We start from the raw sequence: 19,693 nt of genomic DNA, 5'->3' as shown, positions 1-19,693 counted from the left end.
TAAAAATAATGTCAAACAAAAGTCTTCTTTCGTAGCGCTCTCTACATCTAGTAGTCCTACTGTATATTGAGTAAAGAGAATCACTTGCTATTTCAATATTCAAAATTCACGCAGAAACCAGTCAAATAAAGATTTGAATTCGCACGTGATAATGTAATGGGTATGAACTGTTTAAGTTAATTTCATAAAACGGCCGAATTCAATATTACGAATACTTGTTGTCATTGTTCCACCAAACATCATTCTTTATTACATTTCGGAGCACCTTCGCAGACATCATCCACAAAAAGCAGTAATACCAGAAACTTCGCAGTGTTAGTGCGGATGTCATTGTTAGCACAAACCATACGTCATTTTCTGGAGTTCCACGTTTTACCAACAAAATTGTACTCGGTACAGCTATTGTGCGACTACGTGTTAATGATGGTGATTCGTGCTTTAATAGATACCGGCTCACGAATTTCGGTAATAACTAATGCGTCTGCCGTTAAAGACTCTGTCGCGTATGCCTTATAACTCAAACACATCATACAATCACAAACATTTTATGAACCTATTATTTTATCACGCATAACATGACTGATTCTGAACACGCAATTGACGTCAGATATTCGAAAGACTTATACCGTAATTGATTTTCCAGATCCTTATCTCGACAGTTCTGGGGGCCTATTTTTGAATCGTCCGTTCGTCGAACGTATACGTTCGTTGAACAGATTCTATTGTTCAATTAGGTATACAGCCTTCTAGGTATTGTTCGAAGAACGTATATGTTCCACGATTGTTTACAAATTATTGTCATAACATAAATAAATATTTTGAATATTAAATTTATACAACTTGATTTTTAATATTAAAATATTGATTTTTAATTAATATATTACTTTTTAATAACAATAATTAATTACTAACACATACATTTAAAATTTGTTTATTTAATTTACTTGATGAGAATTAAATGTAAAGTTTAATCAATTCGCCAAAATTATATAAACAATTTAATTATACAAATTCTAAAAAAAAATGTATTTGCAATTACATACATGTTAAATAAAAATTCTTCTTCTTTTTTCTCGTCTTAATCCCAACTACTTGGAGTAGACCACCCTTATCTTAAACTTCCACTTGACACAATCTCTCATATCCTCTACGCTCATATAAGCTGTTCTCATATCGTATTCAATAACATCTCTCCTTCTCTATTTTGGTCTTTATCTACCTCTTCTTCCTTCGACATTTATTTCTACAACTGTTCTTACGGCTTCCGATTCATCTCTCCTCATAACATAACCAAACCATTTAAGTTTATTTTCTCTCATCTTATCCACGATTAACGCTACACCTATAATCCCTCTTATATGCTCATTCCTTATTATATCTTTTCTAGTCACTCCACTCATCCAACTAAGCATTCTCATCTCTGCTACACTCATTCTCTGCTCTACTTTTTTATCAATCGTCCAACACTCTGAACCATACATCATAGCTGTTCTCACTACAGTCTTGTAGAATTTACCTTTTAGCCTCATTAGAATTCTTTTATCGCATAAGACACCAGACACTTCTCTCAAATTCAACCACTCGCACTTAAACCTGTGTCTTACATCCTCGTCAATACCACCACTCTTTTGTACAACTGATCCTAAATACTTAAAACTTTCCACCTCTCCATTCACGTCCTCGCCTATTTGCACTGGTGTCCTTTTTTCGCCTACTTCGTGTTCTCCTTTAACAAACTCATACTCTGTATACTCTGTCTTACTCCTACTTATTCTTAAACCCTTATCTTCAAGAGCTGATCACTAATCCTCTAGCCTTTGAATAATTTCTTCCCTATTTTCTCATATAAACACTATATCGTCAGCAAACAACATGTACCACGGCACCTCTCCTTGTATTTCTCTAGTAATTTCATCCATCATTATAGATAATAAATAAGGGCTTAAAGCAGAACCTTGATACACTCTTACTCTTACCCGAAAACCTTCTGTTACTGTTACCACACTTTTTACCCTGGTACAAGTGCCATCATACATATCCTCTATTATATTAATGTAAATTTTTAGGACTCCTTTTCTTATTAATGATCACTTTAAAGCCTCTCTCAGTACTCTATCATACGCATTCTCCAAATCTATAAATACCATACAAACTTATTTTTTTTTCTAAATTTTCTATTAATTGACTCATAAAATAATGGCTACACTGTTGATTTACCAGGCATAAATCCAAACTATTTTTTAGATATCGATGTCTTATTTCTTATTCTCTTATCTATTACCTTTTCCCAAATTTTCAGACTATGACTAATAAACTTTATGCCTCTATAATTTCCACACTCCTGTATGTCACCTTTACTTTTAAATATCGGCACCACAATATAATTTGGAATTTTCCCTTCTAATAAAATTTTTTTTAAAAGTTCCTTCAACCACCTTATACTAACACCGCCTAATATTTTCCATACTTCTACTGGCACTTCATCTGGTACCACTGCTTTATTCTTTTTCATTGATGCCACAGACTTCGATACCTCTTTCTCACTAATCAAATCAACCAGTCTCTCATTCTACGAGATATCCTCTAACATTTCTTTTGAATACTCCTCATTTAGTAATTTTTCAAAATACTCTTTCCGCCTTTTTTCTACATCATTATCACTCAAAAATACCCTATTATCAGCACTTTTCATACACCTTAAATAATGATAATCTTTAGACCTTTTCCCCTTACTTTTACAAGTCTATAGATTTCTTTCTCGCCTTCCTTTGTTCCTAGCCTATCATACAACTCTTCCTTGTCTATTTCATCATATCTCACTTGTGGTGCATAGGCACTTATTATATTCAGAACTTTTTCCTCGAATATCAATTTCACCATAATCCTGTCACTTTTCCTAGCTACTTCTACTACTTTACTTTTCATTTCCTCATCCAATATTATCCCTACACCATTTTTTGAACTATACTTCCCTGAGTATATTATTTTTTAACCCTCACCTATATCCCTTGATTTCTCTTCTTTTCACTTAGTTCCCTGCACACAACAAATATTAACTTTTCTCCTCTCCAATACTTCTACTAATTCTCTACTTCTATCAGTTAATGTTCCAATATTCCAAGTACCTATTCTTACTTTGTATCTATTTTTATTTTTCTCCATGCTCCAGATTACCCTCTGCTTATGAAACTATGATTAAATGGATCATAGTAAGACAGTTTCTCTGTGTTTAATTAATACACCATCAATCGATACGTTACTTAATAAATTTTGGAAAATAGAGGAGCCAACACCTTCAAAAAAGTTTTTCACTAATGTTCAAAAATGTGAAGAACATTTCACTCTTACTAGTCAAGACTCTCAAACTGGACGATTTGTAATTTCTTTAACGTTTCGGTTGGATCCGTCTTTGTTAGGTGGTTCACATAAAATGTAAGTTTCTCTATTTTTGAATTTAGAACGCGAATTTATAGAGGATCTGATTTTATATAATAAATACCATAAATTTATGTCTAGGTATGAAAATCTCGGTCATAGAAAAATGCCATGCAACCAGGAAAATACCATTTGCCACATGTTGCCGTTGTAAAACACGTTTTTTTTTTTACCATGACCGGCATTCATGTGGACCGCTCTCAAAATGCCGTTAGGCATTACTTTAGGGCGTCCCACGCCGTCTCTATATTTCACAAGCGTGGTTTGGCTTATCTCGTTAGTCGGATGCCAGAGTAGAATCATTTGCCCCCGATCGCGGACATCGAGTCGGGCGACGATTACCTAGTTGCGAGGATAAATGGCCTGGACATCTTGAGCTGCTACGTGCCGTGGAGTTTGCCGATTGCCGGTCTCTTCTCACTACAGAGTAAGGAGGCTCGACTGGCCGCGTAATGACCGCGGAGAACTCGTGGTTGGGACTTTAAAGCCCACTCCCCAGTGTGGGGATCGGCTGACATTAATCAGCGTGGCGAGGACTTTTTGGACTTGATATCAGCTCTCGAGCTGATCTCGGCTACTTGATTACTTTTAAAATAGAAATATATTTTTAAGAAAAATAATGATAATGTGCAAAAGATATAAAAATGGATTAATAACAATTTTAACTCCAATACATTACAATTTTTGTTTTTTATTTGATATACACTAGCGTTTTTTTATTAGAATATAAGACGTCTTCTATTAATACCAATATAATTACAAAGCTTAAATTATTGTTTTATAATAACTAAAATTACATTAGTATTAGATCTCTCATAATAAATATATTTTTAATGTACTTCTATTTTTTCAAATTTGTCATATTTTATAAAATAATATATTACATAATCTAATATATAACATTATAATTATTTATTATACGAAGACTAATATTATTTATAATTTTCTGGATCAGCATCAAGTACCATTTTAAGAAAATCTGTAACAGAAAATTAATCATTACATCAATAAAAATTAAAACAATTAGTTCAAGTTTGGCTAAACAACCTTTACCTTAACTGTATTTTGTTATATAGAATAGTTTTCCAAAGCTTCGAAAACATATAAACCAGAATATATTTTACATCCTATATATTTTCCCATAGTAAAAATATAAGTTATGTATTTTATACATACAAATTTATTTTGACGAGTTTAATTATAATAATATTATGAAAATGGTTTTAAGCCCTGCTTTTAATGTACTTCATAGATTGAATTGTTAAGATTTAATTGTCATCAATGCTCATTTTCAATAGTAATGTGAGTCGTATGTTTCTAAAATTAAAAGTATAAAAGTATATATTAAAATGGATGGATTTAAAAAGTATTACATAGCTAATAATTAAAGAATAATTTATAACTAAAGGTAACATAAAAAAAATTTTCAATTATTATTATTCGGTAAGTAATTGAATGGGTTATAATATAAAAAAACAACCTGTGTATTAGGGTGCCACTTATTTTCAACATCTGTAATTCTTATGAGTGTCGGTCAAAATTTTATTAGAAATACCTTAAATATAAATCATGTAAAGTTTCAGCCCATTTGAATAACTTTAACACGTGCCGATTTGATCTCAAAGTTTTGTGTAAATTCGTAAAATCCGTTGTTTTGATATATAGTCGTTATTTTATGAGTCAGTATATGTGATAAAAGTGACATTTATTAATTTTAACTTAAACTTAAAATGATGTTCATAATAATAACAAAAATTTTATTGTCGTTTATAAATAAGAAACCCTATTAAAAATATAACTATACAAAATTAAAGTTGTATTTATTCTATAATACGCGAAATCGCACATATTTTGTTAATTTTTCGAGAATGAGTTCACTTTACAAAAAAATATTAGGAGACTATTTTCTTAAAACGTGTTTAGTACTACATTTATTGATCTATAAAATTTTTTGTAAAATGAAAATTGTAACGACTATATATCAAAACAACGGATTTTACGAATTTACACAAAACTTTGAGATCAAATCGGCACTTGTTAAAGTTATTCAAATGGGCTGAAACTTTACATGATTTATATTTAAGGTATTTCTAATAAAATTTTGACCGACACTCATAAGAATTACAGATGTTGAAAATAAGTGGCACCCTAATACACAGGTTGTTTTTTTATATTATAACCCATTCAATTACTTACCGAATAATAATAATTGAAAATTTTTTTTATGTTACCTTTAGTTATAAATTATTCTTTAATTATTAGCTATGTAATACTTTTTAAATCCATCCATTTTAATATATACTTTTATACTTTTAATTTTAAAACCATACCATATCATTTATATCATTTGATTATACTAACAGCTAAGGTTTTTTTTAAATTAGTAAAATATACTAGTTATTAATTCAAAAATTACCCATAAAAATTATATAATTTTTTTCTGGACAAATTTCTTTTATCATCTTTTCGGCAACAGTTTTAGTATATTTATGACCAAGTCTCTCTTTCAGATATTTAGAAAGGTCTTGTTTTCGAATTTTACCTCTATTAGTAGTTTTTATAGTTTTAAATGCGTTATTTATGGTATTCACATCTGCCTTTGTTAGATTAACTATTCCATAATTTTCAAATGCTTCTCTAGTTATGTAATTTTGTCCTGAAGAGAAATAACTAAGGATTATTTAATTTATTTAATTAATAAACTTATTTAAATCTAACAATTTAGCTACATTATTAATCAAATAAAAAAATTTACATGAATTATTAATTTTGTGTTTTGTGTTCAATTTACGTATTTTAAGTATTGATAAGTATGCTTTCTCAAAAAGCAATATTAAAGTAAGACAGTCCGCTTATTATTATCCATCACGCTGATGAATAATGTCGAGTTAACCTGTGAAATATGAAAACTAAGGAATTATAAATACTAATATAACAATAGATATTCAATCAATAATATGCTGTAACAGATAAACCATTAGTTAGAAAAATATAAATTATTTGAAATTGTTAAGTCATAAAATATAAAATAGTTAAATACGGTTGGGATCCAGCATAGTGGACTTGTAACTTTTTCTTATATTAGTATTCATTGTTATCTGACAATTATTTAAACGCTGGTGTAAAATACTACGAAGCGTATTAAAACAAATAAATAAAACAATAGCACAGTATGGACATAATTGGGACAAGTATCGATGTTTTCTGACAGTAATTAAAATCACTATCATAACACGGTACAATATATTTTATTATATAAACAATACACGGTCACCTCGTCTCTTCCATCAGCCGCCTCATTGTACATTGTGAGACCAGCCTGATTAGAGTACCCCCACTATCTAGCTAGGTTGCAAAGTCTATCTACTGGAGCGCGATCGACCACCGAGTGCCGGCGGTGAACTCTCTATCTTGCCTTTGGANTCTGATAGGTGTGACACCTCGCCTAGGTGGTGGCGACCCTTGCTACTCTAGCTAGTCGTTATGCAAGTGGCAAACCACGTTGTTGTTACAGGCCAATATATAAAAAGCCCGCTTGCAATGTTTACATTTTTTAAATTTATTTTCCTTTTTTTGTCTGTTTAATTTTAAATAAATATATATACAGGTGATTTTTTTATCATAACCCACTCAATTACTTACAGAATAAATATAATTTAAACAGTTTATTTTTTTTGGTTATCTTTAGTTACAAATTATTTTTGCATTATTAACTATACAATAGTTTTTATGTTCATCCCATATGCCTTGTAAGGGTGTTAACTTTGTCTTTTTAAATGGGAACACATATTTTGAATTTAATGAAATAACAATGCTGTGTACCTTCGAATATTGATGTCATAAAAAACCAAATAGCTACCTGTATTTATTATCCCTTATGTACGGCCAGTGCCGTAGCATTTATATACAGGGGGTGGACAAAATAATATGAACACCATGCAATATAGTTACATATTGTTGCAAGTTGGCTACACTGTATAATTTTTGGATAACATGTCGTAAAATTAGTATATTATTACAATATAGTAGTTATTTATAACATATTAGTGTATAACACAGGTTATACTACGAACGTTAAAATAAATTTAAAATAAAATGCGTGACCTCTCGGACTTCCAAAGAGGGCAAATAGTGGGTGCTCGATTAGCGGGAGCGTCTGTAACGGAGACATCTAAACTGTTGAACGTGTCAAGAGGGACAGTATCTACAGTAATGACAGCATACACGAAATACGGAAAAACATCATCGGCGAAAAGTAATAGTGGGCGAAATCCAAAGTTGACTGACAGGGGCCGACGAACATTAAAACGGATTGTGACAAGACAACATAAAACTACCGCGTCTAAAGTTACAGCAGAACTTAACGCTCATTTGGGTAATACTGTTTCGACAAAAACTGTACGACGGGAGCTTCACAAAGGTGGTATTTATGGAAGGGCTGCAATTGCAAAACCCTTTATTACAGAAAAGAACGCCAAGTTGCGAAAGAAATGGTGCCGTAATTATAAAAACTGGACTCTTGATGATTGGAAGAATGTTATATGGTCCGATGAATCATCTTTTACATTATTCCCTACAAATGGACGGGTTTATGTATGGAGAACTCCAAAAGAAGCGTATAATCCGGACTGCCTGCTTCCTACAGTTAAGCATGGGGGTGGTTCTGTTATGATTTGGGCAGCCATATCGTGGTATTCAGCTGGTCCTATCATTCAAATGAGTGGCCGGATTACTGCCAATGACTATCTCAATATCCTCAATGATGAAGTTTTTACCATGGCCAGCATATTACTGCCAAACACTGCCATATTCCAAGATGACAATGCGCCAATACACACAGCGAAAAAGGTTCAGTCTTGGTTCAATGAGCATCAGAATATAATAAAACATCTTCCCTGGCCAGCACAATCACCAGATCTCAACATAATTGAACCGATATGGGGTGTTTTAGAGCAGAGAGTGAGAAGCAGATTTCCACCTCCAACATCTCTGAAACAATTGGCGGATATTTTGATAGAAGAATGGGACAAAATTCAACTGGAAACGATTCAGGTTCTCTATGAATCTATTCCGCGAAGGATTGAAGCGGTTTTAAAAGCAAATGGAGGCCCAACATCTTATTAATAAATAAATATTGAGTATATGTCAGGTGTTCATATTATTTTGTCCACCCCCTGTATATATATATACTATTGTAAAATCATTGGATGTAAGTGTTACCTCAGTTACATTTTCAATATTTACTGAAACTGAAACTATCCGTGTCAATCATAAGAAATTTGTAAATTTTTAGACAGTGTTTAATTCTAAAAAATTGTTGGATAATTACAAAAGTTGACTCGGCACCGCGCTACGCTCTAGGCGGCGCTCACCCGCGTCTCACTCGATATCAGCAGTCCACCTATTAATATGACAATCGGATGTCATCGGGTGTCTCCCCGACTTTGACACTGTGGTAAGGCCGCAACCGACTATGTATTACACATGATGCGTTCCGTTCCGTTTCCGACATTCACTTAACTGATTGTACGCTTGAGTTTTGTGTAAAACTATACATTATTTATATATATATATATTTCTAGCCGTAATTATATTTAAACGGCAGATTAGAAATATTCGCCTCATTACGATTTTTTTATTTGTTGCAAAAATATACTGTGTTAATATATATATACAGAATGATCAAAATCTGGTAAGACACTTTAAATTTTAAATTTTTTTAAAGGGAAAAAAATATCAAGTTTAAAAATCTCTACATTAATATGTAGTCAAATCATTATTATTTTCGTCCCTTCAGGGATAAAAATCTTTATTTATAATTTTCTTAAATGGGAACCCTTATTTTTAATTTTATAATACGATAGAAATAAAATTTACAAACAACTTAGTTAATACAATTTTTTTTTTCGATTAACCGTTCGTCCGTTACAGCTTGTTAAAGTTAAGTGATTTTAGGCCAAATTTCTATTGTCATTTTACTGTATTAAATACAGAAGTCATTTTTTTGCTGATGCTTAAACCAAATTTTATTAATCAAGTTGTGACAGGTAAATTAGCTATAATAATCTACGGTGCACTAAATCAGTGATAACAATAATAGATTCAAATCGGGTTTTCGGTGTGTTATTAATAGCAAAGTCTATGGGTGTATAAGACTTACAAATAAAAATAATGACACTAATTATAGTAATTTAATTTAGTATGAAATTTATATTCAATAATTTAATAGTGTAATTATTATGGAGAAATAATAAAAAATTATAAAGTAGTATATTTTGTTACTTCTATAACAAACACGTAAAAAAATTTATAGGTCATGATACAATACTTTATAAAAATAAATATTTGTCACTTGAATAGATACACTGGTGGTCTACAAGGAACTTTCATTAGAATCAAAAATATAATTTTCTTTTTCAACTTTTCGTGATGTTTCTATATTTGCAATTAAAATGTTTCAATCCTTTCTAGTTTTTGATACTATTACTAATTAGTAATAAAAAAGTATTTTCATATAAAAAATAATTAAAAACTTTGTGTTTCAAATTATTACTAATTTTGATTTTTAATATGTTAAAAATGATAAGTGCAAAATGTTAATTTTTACCTATTTTTTTGGTCCTTTAAAATTTATTTTTGTAATAGTATATAATAAAAAACATTTAATTTGTTACCACAACTTTTAGCTCAACTTATTAATTTTTTTTTTTTTTTATTGTAATAGATCACTTAGATAGAAATCATAGTAATCATTTCTAATTAACTTTTGGTGTTTAAAAATATCTACAATATAAATATTTAGAACTTACTTAATTTTAATGATTTACTTTAACTAAATAAACCAATCATAAAGTTGTTAAAAAAATATACTCAATTGAGCCTATTATAAAATTTGATTATAATTGTTCAATTCAGGTGAAACTAAAAATCATTTTTTTTTTGAATAATTTATTGAAGTATTACTGACTAGTAATAGCACACACACATAGAGTTAAAAAATTTATAAATTACAAAGTAAGATTTTAATGAAACCTATCATATCAAACTTGATTCATCAATAAATAATTTAAAAACATTATAAATGAATGATTTTAATTGTCTATGAAAATTTGACAAACCAACTTTTTATTTGATAAGGGTGAATTATTTTTCAATTTTTTTGGGTAATATCTTTAACTAGATAGTAGTTGTGATCATTTGACACATGGTTAAAAAAAGTTGGTCAAGTTAGAGTTCAGTAAAATTATCAATAGACACAAAAAAACGTACTAAAATAATTTTAATATTAATAAGAAATTTTTTCTCACGAGGGGAAACTATAGTGATGGGTACCTTGATATTCATTGAAGTTAATGAATCTAAATGAGATAAAAATCAAATAAGTTTAAAATTTTGTCGAAATGCAAAAAAAAATGCATTTTGAAAGGAGGATTTAAACTTCCCAAGTGTAAAAAACATAAGTGTTATTGACACAGTAACCGAATATCGCATTTGTCAGTACATAAAAATGCAATTTAAGCTAGTTAAAAATTTTAAAGTTCTTTTTCTCGACTTAAAAGAAATAAAAAAATTTAAATAAGTTTAACTTTATATTCTATGTCAATTAGATTTACATAATATTTGTGAAAATTAGTGTACTTTTCTCGTAAGGTATTTTAAAATAAAATACAAAACCGAGAATTTTAAGTAGAAATTTCACCATGAAAAATTCGGCATTTTTTTCCATATTAAAGTATTATATAATCTTTAATTTAAGATGTATATAAAAGTATCAGTATTTCCAAAATATTTTCAAAAATTAAGTTGAACAAATTCTAGAGTCTATTAGCTTGTTTAATGTTATAACGCCTACTGTATAAAGGGAAATGGTCCAATTAAAAAAAAAAGTATATCGAATAAAATGTATATATAAACAGTACTTCTAAAAAAAAAATCTGAGTTTTATAAAGGAAAATTTGAAAAAATTTCGCAGTTTACTGATTTTTCGTAGTTTATCGTAGTTTTTTTTCGAAATTTCCTCCATATACAGGGAACGAAAGAAATATTTTCAATTTTGAGGAACACCTTTTAAACACCCTTCAATGCCTTTAATAAGATACAAAGTGATCATTTGATGTATCGTTAAAAGAAATTGGTCTGGTGAGAATCAAGAAAAAGTGGCGACAGACATATAAAAATATATATAATGTATTGGTCAATCAACTATTATTCACATTACCTTCACTTTTCATGTCATTAAACGCTGCTTGCAGGATATTTTCACTTACAGTAATATCAAAAGCTTTCATAGTTTTTAAAAATTTTTCAAAAGTCATCTTACCATTATCGCCGAACTCTTTAAATATATCATCACCAACTTCTTTATTGTAAACATTCTATTCAATTATAAATAATTTAATTATAATTGTAAAATTTATATTATAATACACCCAGAGAAAAACCTCGATCTATATAATAAATTCATTGTTCAATTTGATAAATATATCATTACTATTGAATCAATGATATATTTATCAATATGATATTTTTTTTCTTGTCTTGAACAATAATTATTTATAAGAATAGTTATTTTGTTCGTATTAATAAAACATTATCATAAACCCTTAATAAAATTTCTCTTTCAATTTGATTGAGGTTTTTCTTTGGGTGTACTCATTTATATATAAAATACCCTGATATAACTAATGAAAACAGTCATAACTATGACGGATCAGTATTTTTGTAGCATCTCTTTTTATGATTTTTTCCTGATTGGTAAAAATAATTTTTTCTTTAGTCAGAATATAAAAAAGTATGTCATATAAAAATATGTGATGATTAAGAAAATTAAATATATATATTTACGACTGTTTTTATTGAAGAAGATGATTGAAAAAATAATTTATTTTAACTTAGATGGAAAGGTGAAAAATATTGGTTTTACCATTATGAGTTATATTTTGTGTTTAAGAAAATTTTTAGATCTTACTAGACTAATTTTGTTAATTTATGTGTCAAAAGAGCTGAAATTTTATCTAGTTAAACTAATCTTTCTTAAAATTAAACCTGATTCCTGTATATTTAGATACTTGAAATTAGACAAAAATGTTCATATTGCTATAAAAAAAAAACATTAAAAAGAAACCAAGGGTTTTTGAAAAGTTTCACATTCAATTATATTTATTTAATATACCATTTAGATGAGTTTCTATTTTTTTAACCTACATAAAAATTAAATTTGATAAATTGAGATCTCATTTTCTTAATAAAATCGTTTTTTTAGATCTACCATAGTAATCTTATTAACTAAAAACTATTAAAATTATTAAAACTAGACAACTTTGGCTCTGAATCCTTCAAGAAGTTAAACAATTATAAGCTTAAAATAATTAGTTGTGTTCAGATATGAAATGAATAAAAAAAATGTCTAATGTTTTTTCATCTATATGTAAAAAGAAGAATATATTAATATTAAATTTTATTGCTGGTAATTGCATAAAATAAACTCTTTTTCTTCTTTTTCCTCGCCTTAATCCCAATAACCCTTATCCTAAACTTCCACTTGACACGATCTCCTACATCCACAACTCTATTGCATAAAATAAATTAATAATAAAAATAAATGAAACTTTATTCAGTATATGTTTGTAAAAATATTATTATCAAACATATGTCTTAGGGGAATTACTACTACCAATGACACAGTATACAGAAAAAATAATTTTTTTTAATAATTTTAAATAAATCGCACATAGAACAATAGTATTATCAAGTTTTTTTTTTAATAATAATTTTAAGGATAAATACCGCCGATGAACTGCTTGCTCCATCAATGGTTTCAATGGAAATACACACAAAATAAAATATGAAGGGAATTTGACTATACATTTTGCGATTATATAATGACAAGTAAATAAACTGAAACAGCTAGATAAATTTATGAATATGAAAACAGTTAATTAAACCACAATTTTTATAGTTCATTTTAGAGACATTTTTATTTGGAATATTTATATTTATAGAACATAAGTTATGTGTGTTGATTTGTTGAGCTGTTAATTCATGAAAAGAATCAAATTTAAAATTAATTATGCGAATTATATATAAATCAATTTTATGTATTTCCATAAAATATTTCTCTAACATAATTTTATTATGTTAAACTTCCTATTTTTATGGCTATTTCAATGTTAAAAATAGCCAGAATATTAAAAGACACACAGATTATTTAATATTGACTTAATCGTATTAAAATTGTACACTTAGCCTTATTATAACATAAAGTTTACATAAAAAAAAATAAATTCTAAAAATAAAATAAAATAAAAAATAAAAATGAAATTCTAAGTTTTAATGACTTTTTAAAAATGATGCTCTATTTGAAAAAATTGAAGTTCGAGAATAAAGTTTAACATGTAAATTTTAGCATTAGATTAATAGCGCACTATTCATTTACTTTGAATTAGCACGTTATCCGATTGTAATTATCAGCTGTCCACTGTCGCACTCGTTAGTGTTAACGATAACACTAGTTCGTCTTGTCCGGCTTTCGGCAAATAGGACAAGTCAGGGGGTGCAGCACCGCAAGACACGTCAGCGTCTATGTAAACCAGTTTACCTGTGACTGACCACCGGCCCACGTGCCGTCAAAATATTAATGTTACAATATTGTGTAACCAAGTTGGATGACCCGAAATGCCGTAACATCTTTAGACATAAGATACGTTAACTTCTAATAACACCGATGCTAATAGAACAGACTCATTAGATGAAATATGGAAATAGTAAAGAGCATTATAAATAATATATCTGATGTTGTAATTGGAAAACAAAGAAAACCAAAAAAATCCTAGTTCAACGATACATGTATCAGAGATTTAAAATGGAAAAACAATGTGGAAATAAGTGGCTTAATGACCCAGCAAATGTCGAAAAAGAAAACAACCCAGAATATGCAAAAAAGAAGTAAACAACATAATCAGATACGTAAAAAGAAAATATAATAAGAACACTCTAGAGAAATCATAAGAGTCCCATCAAATTAATAGGTAATGTCAGCTATTCCAAAATATCAATGCCATTAAAGAAGATTTTTAGAAACAAGTAAAGTTTCTTAAAAGTAACAATGGTACGCTGATTACAGATCCAAGTGATATTCTGAATAAATGGAGACACTACTTCGAGCACCCCTTAGTTGTGAGGATTCCATATATTAATTTGATTGGAATGAATTAATTTGAAAATAAATACCCTCCACCATCTGAAATTGAGATAGCGCAAAAAATTAAGAGGTTAAAATTTCATAAAAATCCGAATGTAGATGGGATTACTCAACACGATATACAAAGTCTAACAAAAGTATGAAGCCTTCAAAACTTCATAGGCACATTTCAACAAAACATCCAGAATGCTTGAATAAACCTCTGATGTTTTTTCAAAGTAAGAAAACAGAACTATTTTCGACTCGGTCGAATATGGAGAATGTATTGTTAGGGAAAGGTAATAAAAAAATTACCATGGCCTCATACCAGCTGTCTTTGCTAATAGTAAAAAATGGTGCTCCTCGCATAGAAGGCAAGAACCTAATTTTGCCTGGAGCAAAAATAATTTTGTCACTTCTACTTGACAAAAAAGTAGATAAAAAGATTGGTGAAATGCCCCGATCCAACACTACAGTGAAATGTAGAATCGAGGAAATGTCTGTTAACGTAAAGGAAAGTTTAATATCTGCTATTAAAGAAAGTGACTTTTATGGGGGGCTATATCATTACGGAAAAAATAATATCGGAATGTATAATAACGGAAAACAGTATTTTTGAACAAATATTTACGGACCGTAGAACGACGGAAAGTACAATGCCGGACCGTATATTGACGGAAAGACAAATAACAGACTGTAGAATAACGGAACGTATAATCGCGGAGAGTGAAGAGCGGATCGTATAATCTCGGACCGTATTTTTACGAAATAATATCATTAGTTCCAAAAAATTGACTAATCGAAATCGTAATTTATCAAGCATTCAATATCTCATGATATTTATTATTTTTTCCATGAAATTTTGTATAAAATAGATTCCTGTAATAATAAAATTTATTATTATTACAATATATACTATTTACTATCACTCAAAAATGCTGTATATGAAATTCTTCGTTCATTAAAAAAAATCATTAGTGGGAAATAATATTTTTTTTTACAAATAGGGAGGGGTTAATAATACATTCTAGTAAATACTAGGATTTATCATAAGTTTAGTACGCTAATTTTAAAGTTAAGAGCATTTATGCTAACAAAATAAAGTTAAATAAAGACAGTTTTATTTTATTTTAAAGTTTTCAAAATTATAAGAGTTTTCTCACGAAAAAAAAAATCTAATATTTTGTTTACCAGTGGGCTTTAAAAAATAATTAAAATTTGTTTGATCGTCAATCACTGTATTTAAATTATTTTTAACTAGAAGGTCAATATCTGTGTTATCACATAAATCAATTTTAACCTCAGAATTGTCCGAATGCATTTTAAAAATAGATGAATGTGGCACAGAAATATCATAATTTCCGACTGTTTGATTTTTACGAGGTATCTTTATCAGCTCTAAATTGGAGTTATCTTGCGAAACAGATAAAAAATAATTTGTCATTTTTTTAGATTTATTTACTATCTCCTCGAGACATTTCTTGTTATGCTCTTTTCGTTTAAAAGAACCGCTCTTTTGATATTTTTTATTTTGGACGATGTTATCCTTTTCCATTATTAATTAGCCTAATAAACACAAAATTAATTGTATTTTTTTTAAAAAACTAAAAATATGATTTTCAGGTTAGTAAATATTGTAGTAGTTGAGAGGTGACGACTTGGGCCACGCAACGGATTGTGAAGTCGCCACTCTCATGGCTCCTTTGCAAAAGGAATCGGGTCGCCAACCACTTAGGCGACGGTCTTGATCATAAAAAGAACAACACCCGGACCATAAGTGAATTTAAGAAAAAAATAAAAAATAATAAGAAAACCAATAATATGCACTTTGATGAAACAAAGTGGATTAAAAAAAAATTATATATATATATACTAAAATATAAAGTGTTGTTGTAGACCATAATACGCAGATACCTTATTATTAATAATATTGAAGATATTCACGCAATAAAAAGATTTTTGTTGATTAAGAAAATTAAGGGGACTTTATTAAATTAAGTTAATAGTGGACAAAACCCGAAGGCAAAAACCACTCTGCAAATAAAGGGACAAAAGAGCAAAAAAAAAAACAATTATTAAGACATAAAAAAAAATTTAACCTACAACTTTTAAATATTACACATGAAGTGTCTTCCGCATCGGAACAAGTCCGTGTACTTCGGACGCGGCGGATAATTTCTGTAATCTGGCCGACCGGACAGTACTTGGGCACTGCGGGAATAATATATACAGAGTGTTCAGTAAGTCAGGAAACGGGTTTCTATTGTTCTCATTGTTACAAACAAGGGTTTGTAACAATTGTTACAAACCCGTTTCCTGACTTACTGAACACCCTGTATGTATTAAATATACATGACACACCACTGACCAATAACCTTATAAACAGCAATGCTAAAATTATTTATAGCTCATAACAAAATAAATTTACAAAAGAAAAAGGCTCAATACATTACATTAAATAAAATAAAAAAACACTAATACGATACCCAGTCCCGGATGGGACTCATCCTAAGATGGGGATTCGGCCCCGGAAATGGCCGACGCGTCGCGACGCCTGGTTAAATCAATACATGATTTTTACACAACGAACACGAGAGAAAAAAAAAACTATAATTGGCTGCACGCACACAGCAAAACATACCACGACGGTGGTTCAAAGGGAAGAAATCACGAAAAATTCCTACACACCGGGCGAGACACAACGACGACGACGAACACGTTTGGGGGAGGGTATCGGCTTAACGATTTCAAAATATAAAACAGATAAAAATATATACATAATTAAAATTATACAGTTATGGACAGTGGTGGCCAGTGTATGTGTCATATAGGGAANATTATACAGGTATGGACAGTGGTGGCCAGTGTATGTGTCATATAGGGAACGATTGTTAAACTGATAAAGAATATTGTGTGTATAGCGTTCACCTTGACAGCAACAGTACAGTTTTCTGATTACACGGCCGGATATAACGTACGCGCGCCCATTAGCAAAGCAAAACAGTAATCTATCTATATCATAAAATTCACATTTTGTCACGTTACATAGTATTCGTTTCCAAAACTTGAAAATTTTTATAAAAAAAAAACGTAGCTTAGTAAAAAATTATTTTGTTTGGAAGTATTATGTTTAAAATGGCTTCCCCAGGTTATTTTTAAAATAGCACTACTTGATGTTTGTCTATTACAACGAAATGAATGATCTCAATTTTTTTTTTTTGTGGATATTTTGAAATACTACTTAAAAATCATTTTTACTTTTTTTCTAAACACTTTTTTTTTTTTCTAGCTTCGATGCGAAGCTGAGAAAGTACTATTTTACCATGACGTGTTTTTTTTTATCTGCCGCCTACTTTTCTCAGCTTAGACTTGACCGATTTTGATGAACTATACGTAAAAAGACCACTAATCGTATTTAGTTACAGACATTCTTCTCGTGTTCCGTATAAGGGGAAAGTATTAAAAAAAAATGATGTGCTATCGTTTTAATATTAACCTCAACTATAAAAACCAATAGAAAAATAAGTTACTTTTGTTTAATTATCTGACATTTCTAAAAATAATATTAATTTTTTTCGCGTTACAGTCATTAAAATTGAGTTTTTATAATCAAAAAAATTGCTTTTTTCGTGTTGCCAAAATTTCAGAAGTTTTCTAATATTCGTTTAGAAAGGTAAGAAAACTTTAAATAATATGGGTAAATTATAAATGGAGTTCTCCATGAAAACTTTTAAAAATTTTAGTAAAATCGAAAAATCAAAAAAAACAGAAAAATATCTTATTTTACACATAGCTTAAATATTGATTAATGTGGATGTTTTTTTCATTGTAATATATGTGCAGTATAATTAAAATTTTTTATTTGTTGCTAAGCAAGAATGAGTAAACATAATTGTATACGCTATGGTTATAGATTTACGTAATTATTGTATGCACTCCTAATTATAATTAGTATACATGTCATAAAGAGCCGGATTGAGACTTTTCAGCCTACCGATATTTTAAGTTTCACCCCTCAACAAAGAGTCAGCCCATACGACAAAAGCTGTTGTACTCATCTCTTATTATATTTACATCCTAGTCAAAGTAAAAACATAATTATTCTTTCGTGATCACTTTTTAGTAGAAGAATTCATTATTCCCGATCTGACCTACCCCTCAAGGAATTGTACATCCATTCATATTCCTACTCAATCCATCTCTTATAGTAATAATAATTCGCTTTACTGTATGCTTCGTAATGTCAATCAACGCACATTTTTACTAGCACCCCTCTGTTATATCACTAATTATTTTTTTATTATATATTTAATCTTTAATGAATTAAATAACTTAGTTGTAAATATTATGTAAATTGCCGTTTGGCGCGAATAAATTAAATAAAATAATAATTGTTTCACTTTATCATAATTATAAATAATTTCTCGGTAACTCGCTGGCTCAATTCAGACATGGTGTCATACGTGTCATTTAATGTTTTACAAACAGCAATGATAATGTTTAATACATTTTTTTAATCATAAATTATTGTATAATTTTTAAGTACTCACCAAACAATACAGCAGTTACCAAAACTCATAAGACATAATAACGATAGTTACCATTGACAAGCAAAATGAGAATGATCAAGATTTCAAATAAAAAACAAACAAAAATATTTTTTTGAAATCATTAATAAATATAAATTCATGATAAAGGGATATCGCTAATCGAGAAATATCGATATGCTATTTATTGATTTTTAACACGCTTATATTAGTTTCACCTGTATGTATGTATGTAACTCTCAAAACGCCACGCGTTATCGCATATTCCGACGTCTAGACTAGACTGTCATAACGCATTCACCCCACTCTACGCCTCGCTCATTACACGCCGGCAATACTATTCCTGTATAAATTTATTTTTGGTTATCGTACCTGTACACGCGTGCTTGTCATCAATATTATATATATATAAACAAATTTTTATTTTAACTGACCATTATCACCCGCGTGCATACGGCTTACGTATATATTCCTACCACCGTTTATACCTCAGGTTTAACGTTAGTCCGACCCGTCCGCCCACAAAACATGG

General features: G+C 29.4%; 1 protein-coding gene across 6 annotated transcripts in view; it reads right to left on the bottom strand.

Moving 5' to 3' along the window:
• Positions 1 to 4,160: 4,160 nt before the first annotated feature.
• Positions 4,161 to 19,693, bottom strand: part of LOC126901556 (uncharacterized) — a 67,158-nt gene continuing 51,625 nt past the window's right edge. Inside the window, exons 1-5 of one of the 6 annotated variants that reach the window (XM_050678098.1) lie at positions 13,222 to 13,407; positions 11,756 to 11,810; positions 5,852 to 6,091; positions 4,489 to 4,562; positions 4,166 to 4,414 (exon numbers count right to left, since the gene is read on the bottom strand). In XM_050678098.1, the coding sequence (XP_050534055.1) occupies positions 4,504 to 4,562; positions 5,852 to 6,091; positions 11,756 to 11,810; positions 13,222 to 13,302 (435 nt within the window). In that variant the 5' untranslated portion in view covers positions 13,303 to 13,407 and the 3' untranslated portion in view covers positions 4,166 to 4,414; positions 4,489 to 4,503. Of the gene's footprint in view, positions 4,415 to 4,488; positions 4,563 to 4,588; positions 4,753 to 5,851; positions 6,092 to 11,653; positions 11,811 to 13,221; positions 13,408 to 19,693 lie in introns of those variants that run through there. The other 5 variants (XM_050678094.1, XM_050678097.1, XM_050678087.1 and 2 more) reach the window with 5 other exon arrangements.

Source organism: Daktulosphaira vitifoliae, unplaced genomic scaffold (assembly GCF_025091365.1).
Source record: "Daktulosphaira vitifoliae isolate Bord-2020 unplaced genomic scaffold, ASM2509136v1 Scaffold_3, whole genome shotgun sequence".
Lineage (NCBI taxonomy): Eukaryota > Metazoa > Arthropoda > Insecta > Hemiptera > Phylloxeridae > Daktulosphaira > Daktulosphaira vitifoliae.
The sequence above is the reverse complement of the archived record's forward strand: the minus strand, read 5'-3'. Positions and strand labels throughout refer to the sequence as shown.